This window comes from Dasypus novemcinctus, chromosome 9 (genome assembly GCF_030445035.2).
Source record: "Dasypus novemcinctus isolate mDasNov1 chromosome 9, mDasNov1.1.hap2, whole genome shotgun sequence".
NCBI lineage: Eukaryota > Metazoa > Chordata > Mammalia > Cingulata > Dasypodidae > Dasypus > Dasypus novemcinctus.
Window position 1 is genome coordinate 108,129,880 of NC_080681.1, and position 18,832 is coordinate 108,148,711.

The 18,832-nt window shown below is 58.0% G+C and overlaps 1 protein-coding gene and 1 long non-coding RNA gene across 2 annotated transcripts in view; one reads left to right on the forward strand and one right to left on the reverse strand.

Moving 5' to 3' along the window:
- SLC9A1 (solute carrier family 9 member A1) overlaps positions 1 to 16,201 on the forward strand; it is a 52,777-nt gene extending 36,576 nt beyond the window's left edge. Inside the window, exons 2-12 of the mRNA XM_004478757.3 lie at positions 1,568 to 2,028; positions 4,927 to 5,177; positions 6,105 to 6,322; positions 9,504 to 9,706; positions 11,205 to 11,294; positions 11,784 to 11,854; positions 11,965 to 12,138; positions 12,329 to 12,443; positions 12,658 to 12,759; positions 14,009 to 14,081; positions 14,427 to 16,201. Coding sequence (XP_004478814.1) covers positions 1,568 to 2,028; positions 4,927 to 5,177; positions 6,105 to 6,322; positions 9,504 to 9,706; positions 11,205 to 11,294; positions 11,784 to 11,854; positions 11,965 to 12,138; positions 12,329 to 12,443; positions 12,658 to 12,759; positions 14,009 to 14,081; positions 14,427 to 14,764 — 2,096 coding nt within the window. The 3' untranslated portion in view covers positions 14,765 to 16,201. The remainder of the gene's footprint in view (positions 1 to 1,567; positions 2,029 to 4,926; positions 5,178 to 6,104; positions 6,323 to 9,503; positions 9,707 to 11,204; positions 11,295 to 11,783; positions 11,855 to 11,964; positions 12,139 to 12,328; positions 12,444 to 12,657; positions 12,760 to 14,008; positions 14,082 to 14,426) is intronic.
- Positions 16,099 to 18,130, reverse strand: LOC139439700 (uncharacterized). The gene is made up of 2 exons (XR_011649716.1): positions 18,080 to 18,130; positions 16,099 to 17,617 (listed from the first exon to the last, which is right to left on the reverse strand). It is a non-coding gene; the product is annotated as an uncharacterized lncRNA (long non-coding RNA).
- Positions 18,131 to 18,832: the final 702 nt, after the last annotated feature.

An 18,832-nucleotide genomic window follows, 5' to 3' on the forward strand; every position in this document is an offset into this window, starting at 1 on the left:
AGCCACCACTGGTTGAGTACCTCTTGTGTCCCCAGCCCTGGAGAGATCAGGATAAACAGATACAGAATCTGCCCATGCAGGACTTACAGGCTGGGAGGGGAGGAAAGAGGGACCTTTCACCTTGACAAAGGCTCCTACCCTCTTGGCCAAGACGGTGCCTCCCATGCAGCGAGGTGCCCAGGGCTTCTCCACCCCTCCCCTGAAAACACAAACAAAAAAAGCTTGGGGAACTTGGGGCTCAAAGCCAAACCTGCCTTTGAGGGAGCCACTTCTCTGGAGGGGATTTTGCTACCCCCAGCTCTGGGTTTGGAGCCCCAAGATGGGCCTTAGCATCATGTGATCCCTGCTGCTGGTCAGGACATGGCTTGGGAAGATGGTTGGTGGGTCTCAGGAAGAGGGGTGCAGAGCTCACTGGTAGCTGGGGGGTCAAATGTGGGTCCTCCCTTGGTTCTGCTCCTAATTTGCTGCATGACCTTGGGCAAGTCCCTTCCCCTTTCTGAGCCTCAGTTGCCCCATCTTTAAAGTGGGTAGGATTGGACTAAGGTCAAGGCAGTGAATAGGTTTTCATTTGTTTGTCTTTAGGAAGTACTGTCAGAGATTGAACCCAGGGCCTTGTACATGGGAAGCAGGTGCTCAACCACTTGAGCTACATCTGCTCCCCAGTAACAGTTGGGTTTTTTCTGTTTGTTTGTTTGCTTTTAGGAGGTACCAGGGATCAAACCCGGGACCTTCTACATGGGAAGCAGGCCCTCAACCACTTGAGCTATCCACTCCCTGGCAGCGAATAGGTTTTGACTCACATGCCAAAACTGTTGATTGCTGTTGGCTTCCTCCAGCCCAGTCTTGAGCAGCTGTCCGGGCTGAGGGGAGAAATGTGCTGCGATTATTTTAGAGGGGTCTGCTGCAAATCTAGGATTGGAGATGGCCATGTGTGCTGCGAGTTTGCAGACGCAGGCAGCCCACGTCCCTTCCTGCACTGGCATTCTTCTGTGCTTCCTTCCATCGCCCACGTCACTTCTCTGCTGCTCTGCCTTCTGCTTCAGTACCTGCATGCTGGGGGACTCGCTAGCTTCCCTCGGCGATAATTGTGGGACTGTTATACCTTAAGCTAAAATCTGCCTCCTTGACCTTGGTTGGGCCTGGAAAGATGGCAGGTTCAGCCTTAGATATTTTGTTGTGTTTTTTAGGAGGTACCGGGAATCCCAGGACCTCGTACATGGCAAGCAGACATACCACTGAGCTTTACCCCCTCCCCAGCCTTAGGTCCTTGGTGCCTTGATCATTGACTGATCATTTCTTCCTCTGGAGTCATATGGAGCTGCTTCCTTCTGATGTTTTATGACTGTGACCTAGAGACAGCACACACTTATCCTTGGAAAGAAGCACGTTAGCAAGGTCCTCACTCGGTTTTTGCAGCAACCCAGGAGGCTGGCGTTACCACCTCCATCTCCCCGGCGAGGAAGCGGAGCCGGGAGGGTTGACAGCGCCTCCCGCCAGCCGCCGTGCTCGGGCCTGTCCTCCCGGCTCCGCGGCAAGCCCACACCCTGCCTTCCTCTCCCCTCCGCAGGTTTCCACGTGATCCCCACCATCTCGAGCATCGTCCCCGAGAGCTGCCTGCTGATCGTGGTGGGGCTGCTGGTGGGCGGCCTGATCAAGGGCGTGGGCGAGAAGCCCCCGCTGCTGCAGTCGGAGATCTTCTTCCTCTTCCTGCTGCCGCCCATCATCCTGGACGCGGGCTACTTCCTGCCGCTGCGGCAGTTCACGGAGAACCTGGGCACCATCCTCATCTTCGCAGTGGTGGGCACGCTGTGGAACGCCTTCTTCCTGGGCGGCCTCATGTACGCCGTGTGCCTGGTGGGCGGCGAGCAGATCAACAACATCGGCCTCCTGGAGAACCTGCTCTTCGGCAGCATCATCTCGGCCGTGGACCCCGTGGCCGTGCTCGCCGTCTTCGAGGAGATCCACATCAACGAGCTGCTGCATATCCTCGTCTTCGGGGAGTCCCTGCTCAATGACGCCGTCACCGTGGTGAGGGGCTGGGGGCCGCGCCCGCACGCAGGCAAATCCCGTGTCCGTCCGATAATACTTGGGAAAATCCAGCGAAGGCGCCTCCCTGCACACTGTGGGCCGGAGTCAGCCTGAGCCCTTGACGTGGATTATTTCATTTAATCCTCACAGCAGCCCTCGGCGGCGCTGTGATTCCCGTTTCACAGAGGAGGGAATAGGCCCAAAGAAGGTAGCTAACTTGCTGAGTATGATGGAAGCAAGATTTGAGCCCAGGTCTGGCTGAGCTCTTGGCCTTACCAGGTCATCCACTCTACCTGACTTGTGATGTGGTGGGATCTTGGGCAAATTACTTATCCACTCTGTGCCTCAGTTTCCTTTCATAGAGCTTTGGATCTCTGAGGGGCCTTTCAACTCTCACATTGGCTGTCTTAAGTTAGAAGTCGGTATAGGGAGAATTTTGGGCAGAGATTATGGAAAGCCTCCAGGAGGTGATGAGTAAAAGGGGTTGGCCCCTTGCTTGCTGTGTGAGCTCAGGCAAGTGAGTGTACCTCTCTGGGCCTCATCTCCCTCAGCTGCAAAGTGACAGCATCGTTAGTGCCTCCCTGCCAGGATCTAGCCAGGGCAGACACCCCCACTGCAAGGTCTGCATGTGGGAGACGCTGCAGGCCTGCTCATGCCCTTCCTCCCAGCTGGTTTCCTCAGGAAACAGGTAGGTGTGCGAGCAAACACCCCCATCCCAGCTGGACCTCTCAGCGAGCAGCTGCACACACAGGAAAGCACAAGAGCACACGTGCACGCCCTGCGCCTTCACGCACGTACATGTTCCCGCACCCTCCTCCCCACCCCTTCTCTCCCACCCCAGCCCCTGAGGAAGCACAGCCTCAAGGTGGAGACAGGCAGTGTGTTCAGCTGCCCCCAGCCTCGGCTTCCTCCTTCTCCCCGTCCTCCTTGCCAGCTCCTCTCGGGGCTGCGGAGAGCAGCAGTGGGGCCAGGGCAGCCAGGCTTCAGTCCTGGTCTCTTCTAGCCCCAGCTTTTGCCCAGGGTGACTGTGAGCCTCAGTTTCCCCACCGTGACACAGGGAGTGCAGCCCCTAGCCTGTCATCCTCCCGGGTTCTCGTAGGAGTCACACTCACTAGTGTTTGGGAAAGCTCCGGAAATGTGCCAAAACTGAAACCCTCCACAGCTGGATCTGGGTACTTGGGGTTCCAGTGGGCACTTGTGGGGAGCAGTGGGGTGTGCTTGTGTCAAGTGGCTACCCCAGCTGCGGCCCCTAGGGGCCCTCGCCATGCCCCTGACAGAGGTGACAGCACTGTTTGTGATGCCTGCGTTTTCTGAGCGCTTCCTGTGTCTGAGTGGGTGGTGCCTCACCTAACGCTCCCAGTGACTCCATGAGGTCAGCACTGTCGTTAGGCCCAGTTTTTTAAGATGAGGAAACTGAGGCACTGAGCAGTAAAGGAACTTGCCCCAAGTCACAATAGATGATAAGTGATATACTGGAATTCAAATCCACAGAGCCTGAGCCCAGAGCCCTGGCGCTTGCCGCTATGCCACACTGCCTCCTGTGCAGTCCTGGTGACAAGGACCAGGCAGGAAAAGAGGGCCGTGCCCTCCACACCCACCCATTGGCCCAGGTGGCAAGCCAGGAGGCCCCTGAGCTCCCTCAGGCCAGGAGAGAGTCAGCAGCCCAGGCTGAGAGCACATGTGCTGACAAGGGCTCTGATGGCTGTGGCCCGGGCAGCCCTCAGACCAGGTAGAGCTGGGCGTTACCCCCCGCCCGGCCTGAGTCAGGCACGCTCTGGGGCCCTGGGTGTGGGTATAAGCTGCCCCAAGCACATCACCTCCCCCATGCCACACTCTCCTCGCCTCCAGGTGCCATCCAGGGATGGGGGCCTTGGGGGGTTCCCGCTCAGGAATTCTCAGAACCTCTTCTCACCCCTCCCCAGCCCCTTTGGGGTAGAAACTCCCCGGCAGGTTTCCTGGCTGTCACTGTGCTGACTAGGACAGCACTGGGAGGGGGCAGGTCTTCAAAGCTGAGCCTGCTGGGAGGCCGCAGCCCTCTGTTGCCCCGGGATGAGCCCTGGGCCCAGCGCTCCTGTTCCCCAGCTGGGAGGGCCTGACACATCACTGTACTCTGAGCCTCAGTTTAGCAAAGGCACAGCCACCACCTTCCTGAGAGGTGATAGTGTTGGCTGGGGTAGTGATTATCCAAGGGCTCTGTGGCATATCAAGTGCCACTTGAAAGTGTGACACAATTACCATTCGTTTCCCAGTCCAGGAGGTGCGGAAACCTCCCGGAGCCTTAGTTCATAGCATGTGAACCTGGCCTTTCACCCAACGTGCTGGGGAGCTTGTTGCATAGAACTTTCTGGGTCCCATCCTCAGTCCAAGTCGAGTATGGTCTGGTCAGATGTATTTTCAGACAGTTTCAGAAGTTAAGAAATCCTGCTCTGGTTCTTTGTCTGAGCTTTCCCTGCCTTGTGCTGAAGGAGAAACTGAAATCCAGACAGGGAGGCTATTTGCCCCTGGTTATACAGCGAGAAAGTGCGAGGGCGCCGACCTGCGCGCTTGATCTTTATTGGCTCATTTAGTCCACATCCCCGTGGAGTTGGAACTGTTATTATGCCCATTTCATGGATGGGGAAACCGAGGCATGGAGGGGTTAAGTAGTTTGTCCCATGTGTACAGCTAGTGAGTGGCAGAGCCAGAATTCCAACCCAGGCATTTTGCCTTCAGAACCAGCACCTCGGGCTGCCAGGCCCGAGTCAGGTCCTCTGACCCACAGGCCAGTGGTTTGTAGCAACCTGGGTGGCATGACGGTTTCTCTGCCGCCAGGTGGCCTTTACTTGGGGGAGGGCTCGCGCTGGGGGGAGCCAAGGGCCGCGGCCCGGGCCCCTCCCACCGACCTGCCTGCCCCCCCAGGTCCTGTACCACCTCTTCGAGGAATTTGCCAACTACGAGCGCATCGGCATCGTGGACATCGTCCTCGGCTTCCTGAGCTTCTTCGTGGTGGCCCTGGGCGGGGTGTTCGTGGGCGTCGTCTACGGCGTCATCGCCGCCTTCACCTCCCGCTTCACCGCGCACATCCGCGTCATCGAGCCGCTCTTCGTCTTCCTCTACAGCTACATGGCCTACCTGTCGGCTGAGCTCTTCCACCTGTCGGGCATCATGGCGTGAGTCCCGGCTGCGGCGGGCGGCAGGGACGTGTGGGGAGGCTGCCAGCTTGGGCTCCCCAGGCTCGAGCTCACGAGGTGCCCCCAGGGGCCAGCTTCCACTCCAGCAGCGAGGCGCGAGCCCTGGGCGCCGGACCCTGCTCGGCAGCTCTTTACCTGACCAGAGGAGAGCAGTCCTTCTGCTGGCCTCTGGGGCTCCCGGGCACCTGGAGGCGAGAGTGACCGAGTTAGGGTGAGCTCGGGCCACGGGGGCGGAATCTGACGCTGCCCCTGGAAGCCACTGACTCTAACGTTCCGGCAGCTCTCAGCCCTGCTGCTTCTTCCCTTCATTTGTCTCAGGGGGCATCCTTGGGGGTAGCTCGACCCAGACATTCACATTACAACTGCCCTCAGCAGCCCCCAGAAAGGAGGCTCCCCTTGAGGCAGGGAGCGTCACCACTGCGAGTATTGAAGTGGGGCGGGGAAGCGGGGGCGCAGAGCCAGCCCCGCAGGAGTGGAGCTCGGGTGCGGGCAGAGGGCTTGGGCCGCAGCTCAGCAGAGCTCCCTGCGCGACCCTGAGGGGAGGTGCTGGGGGGCCCCGTGCCCTGGGGGACGCCACACGTTTGGGGCATGAACTCAGGAGACCACAGGTGTGTCTAGTGGAGTGGACTCCCGGGGGCCGGGAGGCGGCGTGGCCTCGGGGCAAGGCACAGGCTTTGAGGCCGGGCAGACCTGGCCGGGTGACAGCGTGAGGGAGGCTTTATTGCTCCGAGTCCCAGGTGCCTCCTTTGACAACCGCGGGAGCAGGCACACGCCTGTCGGCCTGTTGGGACCGAGCGAGAGCAGGTGTGTGAAGGCCGCAGCGGGCACCTCGCACCTACGAGGTGGGCGCGCAGCGCTGCGGCCTCCAGCCGTGGAGCCCTGATCCCCGCTCTCCCTGCACGCCAGCCTGATTGCCTCCGGGGTGGTGATGCGTCCCTACGTGGAGGCCAACATATCCCACAAGTCCCACACGACCATCAAGTACTTCCTGAAGATGTGGAGCAGCGTCAGCGAGACCCTCATCTTCATCTTCCTCGGTGTCTCCACCGTGGCCGGCTCCCACCACTGGAACTGGACCTTCGTCATCAGCACCCTGCTCTTCTGCCTCATCGCCCGAGTGCTGGGTGAGGCCCTGGGCTGGGGGCTGGGGGTGTGGAGGAGCTGCGGGGGCTGTGCATGCCTGTGTGCGGAGGGGCGCTGACGTTCACATGAGCGTGCGAGCGTGGCTGTGTGCAGTGCGCAGACCAGGGGGGCTGGGTCGGCTCCCGGCTGTCCAGCATGGCTGGACTGGAGGGGCTCCCCGGTTCCCCCTTGCTGTGGCCCTCGCTGGCCTTTGAGGGGAGAGAAACCAGTGCTCCTGGGGAGTCTGTGGTCTCTGGAGAGACAGAATCATCGTGGGTCAGAGCACGGGGGCCGCAGAGACCCTCTGACGCTGCGCCTGTTGGTTTTCTGGGCAGGGCACCGTGCAGCCAGCCGCGTGGCGGCACAGGTGACTGAACACACTCCAAGACTGCATGTGGGCCATGGGGCTCCTCTCACCCTCTGCAGGGCCCCCTCAGCTCTGTGTCTAGGTCCTGCCCCTCTCTGGGTCTCAGTGACCTCCTCTGTGACACAAGGGTTAGGGCTGTGTTCCCCAAGCCAGGTGAAGCATCTTTTTTTTTTTTTTTTAAACTTTTTAAAACACTTTATTTTAAAAGATTTAGATTTACAGAAAGGTTGTGAAGAGTATACAGAGAATTCCCATATACTCCTTCAGTTTTCCCATTTATTAGTATCTTATATCAGTATGGGACATTTTCACAATGAGTAAGCCTATATTGATGTTCATACCTTATTAAAGGTTTATTAGATTTTTTTTTTTACTTTTTTTTTTTATTGACTTTGTAATAATATTACATTAAAAATATATATATATGAGGTCCCATTGAACCCTACCACCCCCCCCCCCGCACCTTTCTCCCCCCCCAGCAACACTCCTTCCCATCATCATGACACATCCATTGCATTTGGCAAGTACATCTTTGGGCACCTCTGCACCTCATGGTCAATGGTCCACATCATGGCCCATACTCTCCCCCATTCCATCCAGTGGGCCCTGTGAGGATTTACAATGTCCGGTGATTGCCCCTGAAGCACCATCCAGGGCAGCTCCATGTCCCAAAGACGCCTCCACCTCTCATCTCTTCCTGCCTTTCCCCATACCCATCAGCCATCATGTCCACTTTTCTCAATCCAATGCCACCTTTTCTATGTGGACATTGGATTGGTTGTGTCCATTGCACCTCTATGTCAAGAGGAGGCTCAGATTCCACATGGATGCTTGATGCAATCCTCCCACTTTCAGGTCCATTGCACCTCTATGTCAAGAGGAGGCTCAGATTCCACATGGATGCTTGATGCAATCCTCCCACTTTCAGTTGTAATCACTCTAGGCTCCATGGTGTGGTGGTTGTCCTTCTTCAACTCCATCTTAGCTGAGTGTGGTGAGCCCAATAAGTCAGATTGTAGGTGCTGGAGTCTGTTGAGGCTCAGGACCTGGCTATCACATTGTCAGTCCAGAGATTCAAATCCCCTAAATATATCTTAAACCCCGACACTAACTGCACCTCCAGCACATTAGCATGAAAGTCTTATGAAGAGAGATCCCATCTGAGTCCAGATTCATCACACATAAACACCAGTTCCAAAGAGGGGCCATCTGACCTGGTAGTTAACTCCATCGGCCATGACCATAACTCCCATGGGTCTCTTTAGCCCTCGAAGGAACCGATATCTGGGGGTTGTATCTGCTTTATCTGTCTCTCAGACTCTGCTCAGTTGTGCATAAGGGCAATTCTTCTGACAGCCTCCAGACTCTTTTTTAGAGACTCGTAGCCATATAAACTCATTTCTCCTTTCCATTTCCCCCTTACATTAGGTCAAACAGCATTTTAAAGTCATGTTATTTTATGTAGACAGGGATATTCCGCTGATCTGCGTTGAACCTTCCGTATGAGGTCATTTTCCAGTTGCATCATCAGTTGGTAGTTGATAGTGGTCCCTCGGTGCCAGGGAGGCTCATCCCCGGGTGTCATGTCCCACGCTGGGGGGAAGGCATTGCATTTACATGCTGAGTTTGGCTTCGAGACTGGCCACATTTGAGTAACATGAAGGCTGACAGGAGGAAATTCCCAGGCACAATGCTGCTCTAGGCCTTGTTCTTATTTTAGGCTTATCAGCTCACAAGCATAGTCATTAGCGTCAGGGGCTCACTGTTGAACCCTCACTCCCTCCCGGTCCCCGCCACTGCACCTGGGAGACTGTCGCTGCTCCCCTAGGGACCAAGACAGAGCACCACTGGCCAGGAACCCAGTACCCCCCCTGCTGTGGTTTTTAATTGTTACCACTATGAGTATATCCAAACATTGCCATGCACCCTGGGTGAAGCATCTTTTTACTTAAAATCTCTGACCTGACTCCTGGGCCTCATCTTCTAAGATACTGGTTCTGTGGGTTGAGGCTGGACCCAGGACTCTGCATTTTTTTGATAACTTTATATCATGGGAAATCTCAAACACACAGAAAAGTGAAGAGAAGAGGCCAGTGATTGCCACATACCCCTCACATTGGACAGGTATCAACTTGGGGCCCATGTTGTTTCATCTCTTTTCCCGTTGTGCCCCACCTCCAGCCCCTGGAGGCCACTGTGACTTCCCTTAAAGTAAATCCAGAGAAGCAGACTTGGCCCAGTGGTTCGGGCATCCGTCTACCACATGGAAGGTCCGTGGTTCAAACCCCGGACCCCCTTGACTCATGTGGAGCTGGCCCATGTGCAGTGCTGATGTGCGCAAGGAGTGCTGTGCCACGCAGGGGTGTCCCCACGTGGGGAGCCCCACGCGCAAGGAGTGCACCTTGTAAGGAAAGCTGCCCAGCGTGAAAGGAAGTGCAGCCTGCCCAGGAATGGCGCCGCACACACGGAGAGCTGACGCAACAAGATGATGCAACAAAAAGAAACGCAGATTCCCTAGTCGCTGACAACAAGCAAAGAAGAACACGCAGCAAATAGACACAGAGAACAGACAACTGGGGGGCGGGGAATAAAAATAAATAAATAAATCTTTAAAAAAATAAAGTGAATCCAGCTTGGGGAACCCCCTTAAGGATCCCTCTGGCTCTTGGACTGAGGGGTTTGGAGCACCCGGGCTGAGGGACCCCGGAAATGAGGGAGCCAGTGGGCTGAGAGTGGTGGCTTCCCGGACAGGCGAAGTCACCGTGCAGATCCGGGCGCGCTGTGGCCGGGCTGACCCTTCTCTCCCCCGCTGGCAGGTGTGCTGGGCCTGACCTGGTTTATCAACAAGTTCCGCATCGTGAAGCTGACCCCCAAGGACCAGTTCATCATCGCCTACGGGGGCCTACGAGGGGCCATCGCCTTCTCCCTGGGGTACCTCCTGGACAGGAAGCACTTCCCCATGTGCAACCTGTTCCTCACTGCCATCATCACCGTCATCTTCTTCACCGTCTTCGTGCAGGTGCTGGGTCCAGGAGGAGTAGCCTTTGTCTTGGGGCCCCGACTCTGTGCCAGGGGATGACCCGAAAGGGGGCTGTGGGTTCTAGCCCCAGTGCCACTGCTCACTTCCTGTGTGCTCTTGGGCAAGCCACTCTCTCTTTCTGGGCCTCAGTTTCCTCAGCTGGGAAGTAAGACTTGTGATGAGTTGTGACATGACAGATGAGAATGTGAAATGACCAGAATGCTGCCTGGCTCAGACCAGAAGCTGGGATCGCATGGACCTAAGTGGGTAAAAGGCAGCAGGCCAAGGCGTGGGGCCCTAGATGAGCGGCTTGTGTCTTAGAGTTTCAGTTTCTGCCTCTGTAGAATGGGAATTATAGCCCAGCATGGGGAACTGGGACAGTCACTGAGCTGGGCAGAAGGAAACTTGGCGTTGACCCCCACCCTGCTGCTGTGTGCGTGGCGCTGGAGGGCTCGGCTCCTGTCGTGAAGTGAGAGGGCAGGGCTTGAGGACCCCAAGGACTCCTAGCCTTCTAGTCTGTGACCTCTGGGTGTTTCAATGGCCCCAGCTCAGCTGAGCCCTGTCCCTCCCCACAGAGGGACGCCCAGCTTGGGATGATGGCGATCGTTCTCCTTCCCTGACTCTACGTGACCTTGGCTTCCGTTTCTCTGCCACCCCCTGCATCTTTCTTGGACACAGTCTTCTCAATGCCCTGAATGCGAAATGTCTTAGTTTTCTCATGAGAAAGAATACAGGGGAAATCTCGTGGAGCTGGGTTTATTTTCTATCTTCTAAAGGGAGAGGGAGCTGCCTCTTTTGTCTTCTTCTCCTGCTTCCATCTTTAAAAGTATTTTATCACCTTCACTTGCACTTGTGTATACTGATGGTTTCCAACCTGTTTTCACTGAAGGGGGCAGGCACCTCCCTCAAGCCAGCCAGCCTGGGCTTGAATGTGCTTCCTGGCTTTGGCATTTCTGTAGCACCTTAAAAAATTACTTATGCTCTCTGAGCCTCAGTCTTCTTATCTGTAAAATGGAGTTGTGGGTGTTGAAGAGCTAAGGGTCTAATTCTGGTAAAGCACAACTGGGAAGTGTGCAGTTAATCAGCATCTGCTGTCCTTACTGGGCCCTCCCAGCATTCCTGCGAGGGAGGCAGGAAGGGGTGTTCTCCTGCTCCCTGTTTCCCAGGCCTGACTTCCCTGGGGATGCAGAGCAAGACTGTGGTGGAACCCGCACTCAAACCCAGGCCCTCTGCTCCCTGGTCCCACGAGGGGGTCATTCAGCTGGATGGGCTGTGCAGCCTTGGGCTGCATCTCTAGGAAGAAACAGGCCTCGAGGACCCATCTTTAAATGAGCGCAGGGCTCGGGGCTGGGGCTCGAACACCCTTTGGTCCTGGGAGATTGGGGACTTGAGAGCAGAGAGGGCATCCCAGCCTCAGGGCCTGGGGGAGGGCAAGGCTCTGCAGCCCCCCCTGCCAGGGTAGCCAAACTGGAGAGCCTGACACCTACCTGGCCCCCAGGGAATGACCATCCGGCCACTGGTGGACCTGCTGGCTGTGAAGAAAAAGCAGGAAACAAAGCGCTCCATCAATGAGGAGATCCACACGCAGGTACTGGAAGCTGGGGCTGGGCCCTCAGTTGCAGGAAAAGGCTCAGGGAGCTGGGGAGCGGCTAAAGCTCCTTTATCCCAGTGTCCAAGTGTCCCTGAGCCTCCTTGAGGCTGCGTGGTTGCTTTCACCAGGTTTAGCCATAGAGCTAGTGCGGGGTGAGCAGCTGGGAGCCTGAGGAGGGGTGTCATGCTGTCCCTGCCTCCTTCTAGAGGCTCTAGATGGAACCCAACCCAGGCAGTTGGACATAGGTGGGATCAGAGAAGGGGACTCAGGCGGCAGGCAGTCAGTGACAGAGGGTTTGAGATGCCAAAAGTCCTTACCACTGGAGTTGAGAATAGGTGGGGCGTAGGCGCCACCTCCTGGCTACTGCTGGAACTACAAAGCTGGGCTGAGCAGCTCTCTGGCCTGGGGCAGCAGGGGCTACTCAGAGGTCTTGGTCGGGGAAGGAGCCCAATAGTGAGGCTTGACCTGACCCTGGGCCTGTTTCAGTTCCTGGACCACCTTCTGACAGGCATCGAGGACATCTGTGGCCACTACGGCCACCACCACTGGAAGGACAAGTAGGTGGCAGGCCTGGTGGGCCAGCGGGTGGTGTGAGGGTCTCCCAGGGCCAGGGCCTCTCCCCACTCCTGGGACCTGGCTCCAGCCATCCCCTTCCCCCTCCCACCAGGCTCAACCGGTTCAATAAGAAGTACGTGAAGAAGTGCCTGATAGCCGGCGAGCGCTCCAAGGAGCCCCAGCTCATCGCCTTCTACCACAAGATGGAGATGAAGCAGGCGATCGAGCTGGTGGAAAGCGGTGGCATGGGCAAGATCCCCTCGGCCGTCTCCACCGTCTCCATGCAGTGAGTGCCGGCCCGGCGGCTTCTCCCCCACGCACCCACCCCTCCGCCACAACCTGGAGCAGGCCACCTGCAGGGGCGGGTGGGCGCAGCGGGCGAGGGCCGAGGCTTGCCCACCCGGCCCGGCCAGCCCGGCAGTGCCACAGGGTACACGAATGCTCTGGAGGGCCTGACCCGCACCCTGTCGTCCTAGGAACATCCACCCCAAGGCTCTGCCTGCCGAGCGCATCCTGCCGGCACTGTCCAAGGACAAGGAGGAGGAGATCCGCAAAATCCTGAGGAACAACTTGCAGAAGACCAGGCAGCGGGTGAGGGGCTGCTCCCTGGCCTGACTCCTCACCCCTGGAGCCCCCCTCTCCTCTGCCCCTCTGCCCCAGCCCTCCCCTGCATACCCCTCCACACTCACCCCAGAGCCGCTGGCCCCAGCCTCCAAAGCACTGCCTGCCCTGTCCCAACACAAGTCCAGGGCCTCCCCGGCCCCCCAGGTGCTGGGCCCTGTCCTGACACCTGCTCCTCCCACAGCTGCGGTCCTACAACAGACACACGCTGGTGGCAGACCCCTACGAGGAGGCCTGGAACCAGATGCTGCTCCGGAGACAGAAGGCCCGGCAACTGGAGCAGAAGGTATGTCTGGGAGTGGAGCTGGCACCTGCCTTTGTCAGGGAATCTGGGCTCTTGCTCCTCCCAGTCCTGTCCCCCCTACCACCTGCGAGCCCCTTTGAGGACAGAGCCACACAGTCTGCTTTCCCTGGAGCCTGGGCCCCAACTCCTCCCCTCAGAGCAGCACAGAGGCCAGGGCCCTCGTGAGATCCTCAGGCCTTGGCGCCAGAAGAGCCAGTCCGTGTGTCTTGTTCTCTAGTGAAGAGACCAGTACCTGCGGGGAAAGGGACCAGCTCCAAGCAGCAGAGCAAGTGTGCATGTACTCATTCATTCGTTCATTTTGGAAACATCGGGTACTTCTTAAGTGCCAAGTGCTAGGGTGGCCTCCAGGGACCCAGCAGTGGAGAACCCGGTCCTTCCCCTTCGGACCTCAGGGAAGGTGCAAGCGGCCGTGAGCACGGACGACCGGGAAGGCGGTTAGGGTCAGAGCCCGGGGTGGGGAGGCCGGGAGTGGCCGGGCAGGAGGAAGAGCACGTGCAGAGGTTCCCGGTCACAGGACGGAGCGGCCATCCTAGAGACTGAGGCTTCAGGCTCCCTTTGAACAGCTAAGGGTTTATCCTGAGCTTGGAAAGCCACTGAAAGGTCCCAAGCAAAGGAGTAGACGGAGGTGGGGGCTGGTTGGGGCAGTGGCAGGGAGATAGAGTGGGTGATTCAGAGGACCTGTCGGAAGTGGGACTCACCAAACGGCCACCAGTTTGAAGTGGGCTGAAGGAGGGGGAGTTGGGTCACGGCGGCTTCGGAGCAGGAGGCTCGTTGGCTGCCCGGGCCCACGGCGGGAGCAAGGTTCTTCAGGGCATAAGGAGCTGCGCTCGGTTCCCACGAGTCGGGTTTGTGGTACCTGTGGGCCATCCTGTCCAGGTGTCCACTCCCAAGTTGCCTTTCTGGGTCCGGAACCCCGGGGACAGGTGTAGGCTAGTAGAGCCAGGGGCCACATCACTGCGGGAGAGGCAGGGCAGCTGCGGGAGAGTCCAGGCTGCCCAGGGAGACCGCACAGCCCCACAAAAGCTGAGAGTCTGGGACGAGACCTCAGGAACCCAAAGTGCCGGCCTGGGTGCAGGTGCAGGGAGAGGGCGCAAAGAGGTAGCGAGCACCCCAGGGTGCCGACTGCGGGAGCCCAGATGGGAAAACGCATCCAGAGGGCACTGACCGAGAGCTACCCCCTGCCCGGCTGCCCGCACTCACCTCGCCGCCCCGTCTGCTCTGTCTCTGGCAGATCAACAACTACCTGACCGTGCCAGCCCACAAGCTGGACTCGCCCACCATGTCGCGGGCCCGCATCGGCTCAGGTAAGGTGGGGCAGGGGGTGTCGGGACAGGGGCCTCAGGGCTGGGGAAGAGGACCCCACAGGAAGCAACCTCAGAGAGCCAGTGGGGAGCACAGGCTTCCCCCTCCCTGGCCCCCTCAGGGCCTCCTCCCAAGCCGTGCGCTTCTCCTGTATCAGGTGGGGTTGGGGCTTCACGGAAGGGGCCTCTGCCTGGCAGGGAGAAGGGAGGGTAGCTCTGCCTGCGCCTGCCGCCAAAGCCGGGGAAACCAGGGCAGGCCTTGTGGGAGCAGGTTCTAGGGTGGGTGACACGGCTGAGGGGAGACTTCCTGCAGGCGGGACCAGCCCACACGCCGCTTTTGCTCCCCAGACCCGCTGGCCTATGAGCCGAAGGCCGACTTACCCGTCATCACCATCGACCCGGCGTCCCCGCAGTCGCCCGAGTCTGTGGACCTGGTGAACGAGGAGCTGAAGGGCAAGGTGTTAGGGCTGAACCGGGACCAGGAGCGGAAGGCCGAGGAGGAGGACGACGACGACGGGGGCATTGTGATGCGCAGCAAGGAGCCCCCGTCCCCGGGCACCGACGATGTCTTCAGCCCTGCGCCCAGCGACAGCCCCAGCTCCCAGAGGATGCAGCGCTGCCTCAGTGACCCAGGGCCCAACCCCGAGCCTGGGGAGGGAGAGCCGTTCATCCCCAAGGCGCAGTAACGCCAGGGCCGCGGGCAGTGCCCGCCCCACCACAGACTCTCCCACCAGAGCCGGGGCGCCGGGGGGGCGCCCCTTGCCCCACCCGCCCCCGCCCCACGCATGGCAGCTGGGCCCACAGCCCCCGCCGCAGCACGGCTTCCCTCGGCCTCCCGGGAAGCGTCTTCCCCCACCGGGCTCGCCTCCCGGTCCACTCGGCAGAACTTCTGGGCCAGGCGCAGGCTGTCTTCTGTCCCCTGACTACAGCCTCCCAGGGGCCCGGACCTCTGCGAGGTTCCCAGGCTCGCAGTGCCCGCCTCCCCCACCACTCCGACACCCTCCTCTTTCGAACCAGTCTTGGTTTCTAACCAAAGAGCCCCCAGCTCAGCCTTGGTCCCCCTAGGAATGAATGGAGCTGAGGCCCCCTCAGCCTAGGCCAGGCCCTCCTTTACCAGGGGACACACTTGGGGCACAGGCGTGTGGCTGGAGGAGGGGCCTGTCCTCCGGCCAGCGCTGCCTCCCTGGCCAGCCATCCTCACCCATCCTGACTCGGAGCTACGGGCTCAGGGCAGCCCCGAGCTGCTCTGACTGGACAGGGATGTGACCAACTCGGAGCTTTCCAAACCGTGCTCCCAGGGGCCACTGGGCCGCAGGGGCTGTCGGGGCTCCAGAAAGCCCTGCCTTTTTATCTGTTTTGTTTGTTCTCACTTCCATCTCTGATTCTGTTGGCACAGAGGGCATTCCTGTTTTTAAAACGTTTTGGAAACTCCTGGCTTAACAGAGCTCTAACTCACCCCTACTCCAGAGAATTACCCCTCGGCCGTGCCTGTCTGTCCACTGTCCCCCCACATTGGTCCTCTGCCTCCAGGGCTCTCAGCTGAAACCAAATGGCTCTGGTTCAAGAAGTGTCCCCACTCCCCAATCATGATCCTTTTAACCTCAGAAATGTTGGGCCTCTCCGCACCTTCTCTGCTCTTGGGCCTGGCCCCCCGGGCCTGCCGGCCTATTCCTCCTTATTTCCCCACCCCTGGGGGGGGCCTGGAACCTCTCCCTCTGGGAGCACCTCAGGCAGGGTCCCCGGGCGGTCTCCTGCCCTGGGCTAGGGATGGACGGTTGCGTGGACTCCTGGGCCCAGAGGCCTTTGCTCACTGGCACACATCCCCTCCCTGCCCCCCCACCATGGCCAGGGGCTGAAGGTTGGCATCTGTCCTTCCTCCCCAGGGCACTCCCTTCCCCAGGATCGTGCAATAGTCAGACTGCCCTCTTCCCAGCGGACTGGACAGGGGGTGCTCGGCCCACCTGTCCACCCTCCTCTCCGCGCAAGTGCTGTTCTGGGTAGGAGTCACCACGGAGGGTGACGTCGACAACTGCGTACAAAGCCACTGCAGCTGCTGCCGCTCTGCCGCCTGTACAGAAGAAATCGAATCTTTTTCATATTCTAATAAATCAGTGTGCATTTTTGATAGAGTCAAGGACTGCTTCCTGGGGGCCAGGGGCTTGGGGGAGGAGGGTGGCCTGGGGGCCTCAAGTCCTTAGCTCAATGCCTGGCGCAGAGGAGCACTTAATAAATGTCAGCCGCTGGTGCTGCCTCACCACGCGCCAGGCACCTGAGATGCAGCGGCGGGCGAGAGGTGTCCCCTGCCCTCGTGAGCTGTCAGCCTAGCAGGGAGAGCAAGGAAAAGCGTCTGTGAATTTAACATGGTGCAGTGAAGGGTGGCAGAGGGAGGAGGGCCTTCCTGAGGAAGTGAGGGCTGGGAGAGGCCTGAGCAGGCACCGCAGGTGGCCAGGTGAGGGGGTGAGCCAGGCCAGCCAGGGCCACCAGGCACGCTCCAGCCTGGAAGCCGAGAAAGGCGGGTGTGGCCGGGTCAGAGGGTGCCAGGAGGGGAGACAGGGGTAGTAGGGAAGGCCTTGCCCTCCGTGGTCTTTACACGAAGGCCAGGGGAAAGTCGCCGAAGCCTCTGGCTTGTGTGAAGAGGGGACGGGAGCCCTGGGTGGAACAGGCTTCGGCGTGTGGAGGGAGGTGTGGAGGGCCAGCCCCTGGGATGCGCTTCCAGGAGCTGGCCACCAGAGGGCAGTGGGGCCTTGGTGCACACCCTGGGCACCCTTTGAACCCGGTTGTCCTTCAAGCATCTGCTTTGTAACCCCCTGTGTACAGGACCTGTGTACAGAGCTGGCTCGACTTAACAAAATCTGAAGTGGTTAGTGCCAAAAGGACTGCACGGCCGGACTGCACTATCCATTCCTCTATCATTTGGTGTCCCAGAGGAGACACACGGTACGCCCAAAGCAGCCCTGAAAACCTTCAGCTAAGGGCTTACCTACAGAGCTGTGGGCAGGGCTCCCGGGACCTGGCAGGGATGGAAGCTAGCAGGGCCCCCAACTGCAGGCAGCCATACGCCCCAGACCGAAAGGGCAGGAGCAAGGAAGCACGCTGCGGGCAAGCCGTGTGCCCCTGCCAGGCCAGGAGCCAGGGGAATAAGTATTCTGACTTCTTTGATTCTGGTAGCGTCTCTTCTTGTCCAACCCATCTGGGAGCCAGAGGGCGAAGGAGCGCGGGTGATGAAGGCACGCTGGCCAGCATTCAGTGACTGGAGCAGGTGAGTGAGGAAGAGGAGAAACAGACTACCCAGCAGAGCCTCTCCTTTTGCCCCTCAGCATCCACTCGCCAGCAGGGAAAACAGGCTCATCGGCCACTGTGTGCTTGTGGAGTGGTGTCCATTCAGTTATAACTCACCCGAAGCCTAACTGGAAACAGTCATCACCAGGGCCAGGTAAGACAGCAGAACAAATGAAAACACATATGGGGAGCAGATGTGGCTCCACAGTTGAGCGCCTGCTTTCCATGTACAAGGTCCCGGGTTCGATCTCAGGGACCTCCTAAAAACAAATAAACAAAAAACAATTCTCACTGGGGAGTGGAAGAAGCTCAGAGGTTGAGCACCTGCTTCCCATGGTATGAGTGCAATCCCCAGGTCCTCCTGAAAAAAAAAATCTATGACTCCCACTTCTCTAGCTGGTCTCAAGGCCTACACATCAATCACCATATCTGGAACAGTTGACACTTCTCTGTCTTGGTTCAGCCAAAGGAGGAGCAGAGCCCAAATTGGTCAGGAAAGGGACTCTGCTTCCAACATATCTGTTTCCCCAGAGGACGCCTTCCTCCTTTTGGATGCTACAACCTCCAAACCCCTGAGCACAAAGTGGAGGGAATGGGATGCCATTCCCACCTCTGCCCCTGGTCCCTGGATTTTGCATTTTGGCTATGCAAGAGGGGCTCCATAAGTTGGTCACTGCTTTCAAGCATCTACTGCATCCCATTCATCAACAACCCAAACTCACAGGGTTCTGTCTCCAGCTGCAGCTGTGATGACCTTCCCGCAGGCTCCTCTAGCCAGCCAGCTGCTTCTGGGTGACAAGGCACATTGTAAGGCCCGTGCATTCCATGAGTGAGAATCACTGCCGTGTGTCCTCACCATAAACTGAATTGGTCATAGGTAGGCAATGGAATGAATGAGGCATTCTGGAAAGTCCAGAAATGATGGTGCTGGCAGAAGCATTGCAGGCAGAGAAGGCAAATCCGTATCAGGAATATGTATTACTATAAGGTCATTAAAAACTGCTCGCTTTGTGAAGGAAGGGATCAGTGCAATCAGCCTGGGAGAGTAGCCAGCGAATCCGCTAGGGCAGTGGTTCTCAAAGTTTTGGTTTCAGGACACTTTATATTTACACACTTAAAAATTATGGAGCACTTCAAAGGGTTTTCGTTTGTGTGGGTTATATCTATCAATATTTTACTGGATTAGAAATTAAGATGAAGTTTTAAAATATTTATTTAAAAAGAATAAACCCATTACATGTTAATATAAATTACTTTTTTAAAAAAGATTTATTTATTTGTTTTTATTTCTCTCCCCTTCCCCCCACCCCCCAGTTGTCTGCTGTCTGTGTCCATTCACCGTGTGCTCCTCTGTGACCACTTCTATCCTTATCAGCGGCACCGGGAATCTGTGTTTCTTTTTGTTGCGTCATTTTGTTGTGTCAGCTCTCCATGTGTGCGGTGCCATTCTCGGGCAGGCTGCACTTTTCTTTGGT